The sequence below is a fragment of the Rhagoletis pomonella genome, unplaced genomic scaffold (assembly GCF_013731165.1).
Source record: "Rhagoletis pomonella isolate Grant_MI unplaced genomic scaffold, Rhpom_1.0 Rhpom_scaffold_04569, whole genome shotgun sequence".
NCBI classification, from domain to species: Eukaryota; Metazoa; Arthropoda; class Insecta; order Diptera; family Tephritidae; genus Rhagoletis; species Rhagoletis pomonella.
In genome coordinates, this window is record NW_023463118.1 from 5665 (window position 1) to 15392 (window position 9728).

At 33.0% G+C, this 9728-nt stretch overlaps 1 protein-coding gene across 1 annotated transcript; it reads left to right on the forward strand.

Annotated features, from left to right (window-relative positions):
* Positions 1-1429: 1429 nt before the first annotated feature.
* Positions 1430-7185, forward strand: LOC118754759 (serine/threonine-protein phosphatase alpha-1 isoform). Its single transcript, XM_036489645.1, has 7 exons — positions 1430-2321; positions 2415-2546; positions 4649-4865; positions 4931-5019; positions 5160-5356; positions 5423-5570; positions 6230-7185. The coding sequence occupies exons 1-7, from the start codon at positions 2273-2275 to the stop codon at positions 6379-6381; spliced, it is 984 nt and encodes a 327-aa protein (XP_036345538.1). The 5' UTR covers positions 1430-2272; the 3' UTR covers positions 6382-7185.
* The last annotated feature ends 2543 nt before the right edge of the window (positions 7186-9728 follow it).

The following is a 9728-nucleotide window of genomic DNA, read 5'->3' on the forward strand; positions in this document are numbered from 1 at the left end:
ATCCCTGTGAGAGAACGATTCTATTAGCGTTGGACTTGTCAAAGGCGTTTGACACCGTCTGCCATTCCACGCTACTAGAAGATATATAGGCCTCCTCTCTCCCACAGAGGCTCAAACGGTGGTCGACAAATTATCTGAGTGGTCGACATTCGTCATTCGTCACTCTAAATTTCATGCGGACTCTAAATGTTTGTTGTTTATTTGCGCATATTAAGAAAGGTAACCATTTTCCTCTTTTAATGTGTGCAAATTTGCACACCGTGTAATAAAATTAAACACTGCCTTTTTACTTTAACATACCAAATTTGTCGCAGAGCGCAAAATAACACATAAAATGTTTAAAATAGAGTAAATGTAAGTTCCTAATGTTTATTATTTGTAGGAAATGTATTTTTAGTTTCAACATTTTTGCAACTTTAAACATTTCATGTGTATATTTATGTGTATATTTTAAAGATCTCAAGTTCAAAATCAAATCCTGAACATCTTATACGTATGTATATTTATACAGATTCTTGTTGAAAAATAGATATTTTTCAGTAGTAGTTTTACATACACTTTTCATAGTGTACAGGTACAAATGTAACATATTAATTACTATTTTTTAAACTTACTTTCCAAAATACTTATGTATAAAAGATGTAATTTATAAATGGAAATTACAAATGTTTGATTTTATGAAATATAAAAATATATATACACGTATTCCAAGTTCTTAGGATGGGTTAAATTATGTCTTTTTCTTCAAAATGTTTGGTTTTCTTACAAATTATGAGATGGATACGTAAAAAAAAACATTGGATACATTTGGATACATTTTTGGCTTGGTCGGTGATACATTTTCTTGGGACGGCGCGGCAACACTGATCGTGTCAGCTGACTCGGGTTTACGTACCGGTAGGTTTACGTTCTTGACTAATTTCAGCTTAATTCCGCCATATTTACTGCGTTAGGTGAAACAGTGTTACTGCTTTAACAATTCTTTGCCTAATAATATAGTTGAATTTATTTTTTATTTTTTATCAGTATACACATTTTGTTTTCTCAACAAGGTATTTTATCTTATTTTATTTCATTTCATTGCGGATATACTATAAAAAAGCAAATTTTGTTTAGAAGAAAATATGAAATTTTATATTTTTCCCCCAAATGGGGATTAAATTCTTCCCGTTATTCTTCTTATACTACTGAGCTAAGGCAGTGTCAAATCGAACATTCACAACTGATACCACCTTGTATTATTCCATCATGCAAATGAGGTACTTTCCCAACGCGATTTGCTTTCAAAATCTCTCAAAGTCTCTTTCTGAAATTAGTTTTTGAAAGTTAGTAGTTTGAAAGACTACGAAATTACTTTGTATTTATAATAATCTTCCCAACTATATAAACGCATTAAGCTGTAATGTGTTATATCATTATTACATTTCACATGACATTTGTTACTGTCAAGTGTTATGCACTTGTCTTCGTCGTTTTCCTCGTTTGGTGGTGTGTATTGCTTAAATTTTGCGCAGAAGAAAATCTGGTGAAATTTTCACATAAGCCGCACAGTGTAAAAACTTTATGCGTAACGTTATTTTCTGCCTCAAAACGCACAAAACGCATTTTTGATTTAAAATAAATTTATTGGCTTTGATGGCGATAATTGAAAAGTTGGGTGCAACTAGCAACTACGACGAATGTGTGTGAGTGGTGAAAATAATTGGGCAGTGTGTGCGAAAAAGAAAATCAGTGCTGAGCTTTGCCTGCAAATCACCCACCCGCCACCCAAATATTAAGAAAAAATCGAATGAGAGGCTGACGACGACAAAACTGTTGTTTTTTGCCAATTCTTGCCCATGACAAAAATATAAACTCGTCAGCACAATTGTGTTAAAAAAGGAGTCGATTTTACATAGCTCCAGAACACCGATCTAGCAAACAAAAACGGCAGCAATATACGGCCAAAGAGGGTGATCTATAGCTCAGGAAGTGCACGCGTGCTGAAATAGCTTTTCCAATAGATCTTCGAAAACAAAAAGCATATTGCAACAACATATGAGACGCAATTACAAGAGCAATCTGGTACTGGACAGGCAACCATATTTGTAGTGCGTATAAAGTTAGGAAAAAACGGGAAAACCAACGATTTAGTGGCGTTGTCAGCGACGTACCAATCGACCACAACAAACAGGCGGCAGTAATAAGCTTTTAATTGTTTAGCAACGCATCGCATACAGTGGGCGGATTTTTGTAGGGTATTTAATAACACAAACGTTGGCGTGAACACGTCATGTCCGACATCATGAATATTGATAGCATTATTTCAAGATTATTAGAAGGTAAGTATTATTTACGAAGTTAAGAGCATACTATTTAGCCAGTAAAATAATGTATGCAAATTTATAATTTTATATTTATTTAAACTTGTGCAGTGCGTGGTGCACGACCTGGTAAGAATGTACAACTATCGGAGAGTGAAATTCGGGGGTTATGCCTGAAGTCACGCGAAATATTCCTATCTCAACCGATCCTCTTAGAACTGGAAGCACCGTTAAAAATATGCGGTAAGTGTTCTTTGAATAGCACGTGACATACATATATATACTATTTATACACATATGTATGTATTTAAAAGCATATGCGGGTTTTGTAGATTATTATTCTTCAATGATTCTCGAAACCAGAAGTTTAGAAAATGCAATTTATTTTACCTCGCAACTAGCAATTACGAAAAAACAGATAACTTTGACAACACAGAAGTCGTTTTTAATGAGTTGCAATTAAGTCAAGCGCATACAAATGACCCAAATAATCAAAGGTCTTTGAAATTGCCACTGAATCATGAACACATTGCAAATAAATTAGACTAAATACGGTATCAAAATTAAAAATCTCAAGTCGATTACAAATATTAAGGCACCTATAAAGTTTCCACGTTTTAAAATCTCATAGATGTATACACTATATATATTACCAAATAAACATTGTGGTGAACGTTCGAATATGCATATCGAACTGAGAACGAACTCATAACCAACCTTAGTTTCCCCACGTTCGTTTTCCCTAGAGAAAATACATTAGATAACGAAGGTTCCGTTTTGCTGCAGAATGGTTTAGTTCTCGAATCGAATACTAACCTATGCTATGTTCGTTATCGAAGTTGAGACTCGGTAAAAAAAGATTCGTTTAATAACCAAGCCCAATGTTTATTGGGTAGTAGAATAAACTGCACGTAAACAAATAAAAAATACACATGCATACACATGTATGTATTTTCTTATCAATATACATATTATTTCTGAAATTAGACCTTAACTAGCTATACATTGCCAAAAAGAGTTTCTTTTAAATAATATCTAGTTAATGCCTGAAACAGTCAAAGTATCCTTTTAAAGGCTCCAACATGGTCACCTTTATGATTTGAGTCAATACAAAGTATCCAAAGATTATGCGGTAATACCAGCAGGTGCAGAAAATCGGCTTGGTTTACAATTGGATTTCAGCCCCGTTTAAAAGTGTTTGGAGTATTTTATTGCCATTATAACAATATCAACGTCTTCAGCTTCGTTGCTTGCACAATATTTAGAGGTTTGAAATCCAAACCGTATATATATACATACATAAGTATATGTACGTAAAATACAATACTTAACCACTTATTATTTTCCAAAATTATTAAATTAAAGTACATCTAAGCCGTTTATTTTGACAGTGGCACAAGTCACTTCAAATCTTTTATGCTTAAATGACCAGTTATATGTATCTGGACGCTTAGGTTACTCGTGCAACAACCAATGGTTGAAGGTTTTGTCGTTGGTTTATGAGAGGTACGAAGTGACTTATACCACTTTCAAACGAAACGAATCATATATTATTAGCTCGTTTTTTAGAGTGCACTAAAAGATGGTCGGCAAAACATTTTAGAGGCATACAGATTGTCTTACAAAACATGCGAAATTAATTCGGAGTGCGACAACAAAGATGATTTAGAACTTTATCGAATCTGAAGCTTCTTTTGATTGAAGTTTTAAGTTGAAAATAAAGTAAGCTACGACAAGGTTACTTTTTACTATGTTAAATGAATAACATACAAATGTTATATATTTCATTCGTTTGTGGACGTACCTCTTTGTTATTTTTAATTGATTTATGGTAGATTTGGTCCAGTGTGTCGCATATAAAAAAATTTTGTGATTTTTCCCAAGCCACCCGATGACTAAAATACTGTTTGCTTGCTTTATTCTGATTGCTTGAATATCGATGGCTGAGTGGAAGATCGACCTATCTCGGCAGCCAGTTCGAAAACGCTCTATCTCAAAAAACTTTTCAAGAACGCCCTATTTCAGAATTCGTTTCAAAAACTCCCTATCTCAGCTGCCGATTCAAAAACGCCCTATATCAGCATATTTTCAATACATTTTGAAGTGAGATAGGGCGTTTTTGAACCGAATTTTGCGATAGGGTGTTTTCCAATTAAATTCTGAAATAGGGCGTTCTTGAAAAGTTTTTTGAGGTAGAGCGTTTTCGAACTGGCTGCCGAGATAGGTCGATCTTCCACTCAGCCATCGATATGTACTTAAAGACTTGTATATCAATGTACTCTCAAAAACATCAAACTCATAAATCGTGTCTAATAAAATATTTGGCTATACTCCTTTTTCTACAGGCGACATACACGGCCAATACTACGATCTGCTGCGCCTCTTTGAATATGGCGGCTTTCCACCAGAATCAAATTATCTATTTTTGGGCGATTATGTGGATCGTGGCAAGCAGTCCTTAGAGACGATTTGCCTGTTGCTGGCTTACAAAATAAAATATTCGGAAAACTTTTTCTTACTGCGCGGCAACCACGAATGCGCCAGTATAAATAGAATTTATGGGTGAGTAACAAATGTGATTCATTATGCAAATTATTTTAGTAAAATTAATTAATTTTCTTGTGCAGTTTTTACGACGAGTGCAAGCGTCGGTATACTATTAAGCTTTGGAAAACGTTTACAGATTGTTTCAATTGTTTGCCAGTGGCGGCCATTGGTAAGGTTATTGCAGTAAAATAATTTCTAGTTTTTTTTTGGTACTTTATTCGAAATTTAAAGGAGTTTCAATTAAAAAAAAAAATCTCGTGATCAAAAAAAAAAAAATATTTTTTTTTCTACCGTAATTTCATTTTGCAGTTGATGAAAAGATTTTCTGTTGTCATGGCGGTCTCAGTCCTGATTTATCGTCTATGGAGCAAATAAGACGCATTATGCGTCCCACAGACGTGCCAGATCAGGGATTGCTATGTGATCTATTGTGGTCGGATCCAGATAAAGATACAATGGGTTGGGGTGAAAACGATCGCGGTGTGAGCTTCACATTTGGCGCTGAGGTGAGTTGCACAAATCGATTAAACAAGAAAATATTTCCCTAATCAATTTTTTTTGCCATTTTTAAGGTTGTTGGGAAATTTTTACAAAAACATGATTTTGATTTGATTTGTCGCGCGCACCAAGTTGTCGAGGATGGTTATGAGTTCTTTGCCAAGCGACAATTGGTCACATTATTCTCGGCACCAAACTACTGTGGTGAATTCGACAATGCAGGTATGTTATAATGTGGCAAAAGTGTTAAATTGATAACAATTTAAATTAATAATGTTATCTTAAATGCAAAACATATGAATATGTATGTATACTACGCCATTTCCACTATACATAATGTCAAATTTCTGTTAAGATTGAGCATTGAAGCTTATATTTTTTTATGTTCGATTACCAAAAACCATGTTTAAAGCTCTCTAACTGCTAAAAAGCATCAAAATGAAAAATTAGTTGAGAGGTTCAAATGTGTACAAAAAATGCTTGTGAAATATTACTAAGCGCTTCCAAAGACGTCGTCCGTTCCCACGACAGTCGGGTCTACGTAACCGGAACGACCCAGATTTATATTTGGCCAAGGACTGTCACTCCAGCAACACTCCCCAGAAACTCTTTGGGGAATTTGTATGCTGCTACAACAACAACAACAACAACGTGAATTATAATTAATAAAGAGATATTCCCTTAAACTGAAACGCATTAATTATCACGATATTGTATGTGAAATTCCGGACCTCAACTACTTGTTTAAGAATATTTTGTCGATAAAAATCAATTAAATAATAGGAATAAATTAAATAATTGGAAAAAATTAAATTATATGCTTTTAATAAAATTTAACTTTTTTTCTATTATTTCTAATTCCAATTCGCCCCCTTTTGCAGGTGCAATGATGTCTGTGGACGATACACTAATGTGTTCCTTCCAAATATTGAAACCGGCCGATAAACGTCGGTTTGTCTATCCGAATTTCGGCAGCTCAGGGCGTCCGTTGACTCCGCCACGCGGCGCCAACAATAAAAATAAAAAGAAATAAACACAGCTACACACAAAATAGCAACAAATTAAAGAAAAGATGAAAATGTGCAAAATTAGCTAATACAAGTTGAAGCATACAAATACAAAAACAACTAAAAAAGGTAAAATCAATCGAATAGCTGGAAAAATGTGAAGAAGAAGAGAAAAAAATTAAGTAAAAAACGATGTAAAATACAAATCACAACACTGTTATGGCAAAGAATTTCCAACAACAATGGAAAATAAAAGGGGGAAATGTTGTAAAGTAGCGACGGCCACATAAAATTACACACACACACACACACACACACACAGTGCATAAACATACAAACAAGTGCAGCAAAAGGCACCAATACATATATATACAAAAAGCATCATCACACACACACATGTATACTAAAATATTTGTTGAAAAGTAATAGGTATATTTTTGCACTTAAAAGTTATGCACTTTATTTTTTAAGTATGTACAAATGTAGTTTTTCTACAATTTTGCGGCGTCGTAGATTTTTATATACTGCAATTTTGATTTGTTTGATAGTTTTACTATACACATAATTACACCATTGTTTTATGTTAGAAATATTTTTATTAGCAAGTATATTTTGAAACCCATTTGAGATATAAATTAATTGCTGCTAATATTGTTCGCCAAGTTACAACTCTTTCATAGGCTATGATGGATTATCAGTTTGCAAATGGGGTTTAAGATGAGGATTGCAAGCAAAATTAGCTTTCGAATGTGTTGTGTGTTTCAAAGGCATATGCAGTTTACTGATTGGAATTGCAGCACTAGACCTTTTGCGACTTGTACACTTGAGAAATTCCCGATGGTGGTTTGAGTGTAACTGCCATCCCTAAATTGGCGCGTCAAGCGCCAAACAACTGTCAAAAATCCTCATGCCCATACAATTTGTATGAAGCATCCCACAATAACGCGGCGCTAACGCCGAGCAAATGGAATTTTCATTTTTGACAGGGCGTTACGTGTTGAAGTTGGATGCGGAAGACGGAAAGAAAGAGAATGGACAAAAAAGTGAAAGAGGAAACGAGAATAAAAACGAGAGGATCTGAGAAAACGTCAAAAATTACGACGCGTTGATTTGGGGATAGCGCGCGCTGACACTCGTCGACAATGGATAACGCAACGCTTAGCGCTCCAATTTAGGGACGGCAGTAAGAGGGTTGTATATAAGTTCTGGATTTCTCGATTTTTACTTTTTTAGGTACAAGCAAAATGTATAGTTTTATGTTCACAAGCTTATTAAATGCATAGAAATTAAGTGCAAAAAATTAAAAATATCTATACGAAAAGTATGTTTACTATTTCTTTTTGTTCAGCTGTTTGAGGCATTTTCAAAATTTTTAGAAAAAAATTGTAATTTTAGCGTGTGGGTTCAGTTCTTTTAATGCGTTTTTTTTTAACAAAGAAATATATCTATAAATCCTACAACTGATATGAAACGGCGAATTTGGACATACAAACTAGTTAAGACGAATTGGCTTTTTGAGAAAGTACATAACATATCTGTTTTCCAGTCAGGATTTAGTTGGAAAGTAATAAATACCAATTAGGTACAGCAAACCGGTATCATTGCGTTATTTTACGCACTTCGAAAATTGTGCAACTATATATGTACGTATGTACATTGCAGACTCGAATAAAATGTTAGTTCTCTATCTAACCTCAAATTGAAATTTTACCCAAATTGGAATAATTTAAAGAACTACTGTTGATAGACTGGCGGTAATTGTATTACTTACCACCGCTATTTTTTAAATGAGGTAGAATTTTGTGAATTAAAAAAAAAAAAATACAACAAGTTTATCCAATTTCCTTAGAATTTCGAACTAGCTCAAGATTCTGGTTGCTTTTTGGCCATTTCCATTTTCCACATATAAAAAGCATGCACTTTGTGGAGAAAACTTCGCCAGTAAAAAATAAAAGAAAATAAACCAGAATTTCGAGCCGCTTCAAACTTGCAATTTATTATTGTTCTAATTAAAAAAAATTTAAACTTTTATTAATAATTTATCATAGTGGTTGCTATAGTGTGAACTATGTACATACATATATTATTATTATTTTTTTAATTTAATGTACGAAATTATACTTCATTAAAAAATAGTGGCGGTAAAATATGCGTGACTAAAGTTATGATATATGTACATACATATATAAATATGCACTTAGAGAATTTCCTTCAACGAAAAGCAAAAGCACGTAAATATTTTTTCACAAAAATTTGTATAGACTTGATTTTTTTATCCAACTTCACTACCAAAAATTTTTCATGTAAAAACTTTCCGCTTAAAGTTTTTGTTTTATTTTGTTTAGATATATTTTATTTAAAATAAGTTGCATGCCCACACTGATTTTTGTTGTTGTTATTGTAAAATACACATTCATAATGCACAGCGCAAACACATAAGGGGTATTCTCTGAGTCTTGCAAAGCCCTTGCATGGTGCAAAGATTGCACGGATTGCACGGTAAAAACCGGTTTTCGTATGGGACAGCTTTGCAAACCGTGCAATCCGTGCACCGTGCAAGGGCTTTGCAAGACTCAGAGAATACCCCTATAGAAAACAACAAAAACACACATTTAAAAAAAAACAAAAAAAAAACACATGCATAGTTTTCTGAATTTAGTTATAAGCATAAATGATTTAAATACAAAGTAATAATATACACCAAAAAGAAAAAAAGGAAATAGAAAACTGAAACAATTTTATTTAATACGCAATAACAAAAAGCGTGAAAGAATATGTTTACATAATACTACTACTTAGTTGAAGCATCCAAACTTCAGAAAAACACAAAACAAGAAACTAAAGAAAAAGAGAAAAACGAAGCTTCTAGCGCGCACTAAATTTGATAAAAATAAAAAATTTGTAAAAAATACATTACTAAATATGTATGTATAGTAAAAAAATAAATACATGTTGTAATAAAAATAGAAGGCAATAACTTAAGCGTAAACATTTTAAAGAGTTAAGCGTTGCATCGCAGCGAAAAAAATTTTGGATTTGTACAACCAACCAAACAAAAGAAAAATAATAAATAAAGCTACATACATGAATTGCAGTGCATGTTCATTTGTTAACAGTTAGTTTCTTTATACATATACATTGGCAGTCAAAAGTGGATGAATGGTGTTTCGTTTTTAATATTTGCAATGTTTCTTAAGCTAAAATTTTTTTTATACATTTTTATAAAAATATATATGAAAAAAGCAACCAAAAATGTTAAAATGTTAAAAATCAATGCGATTTTTTAGCCGCTCAAAACTTGCCGTCATTTTACTAAAATTTTATAATTTTTCTAAATCCTGTATAATGTTTGAAAGTGTGATTTATATGGTTT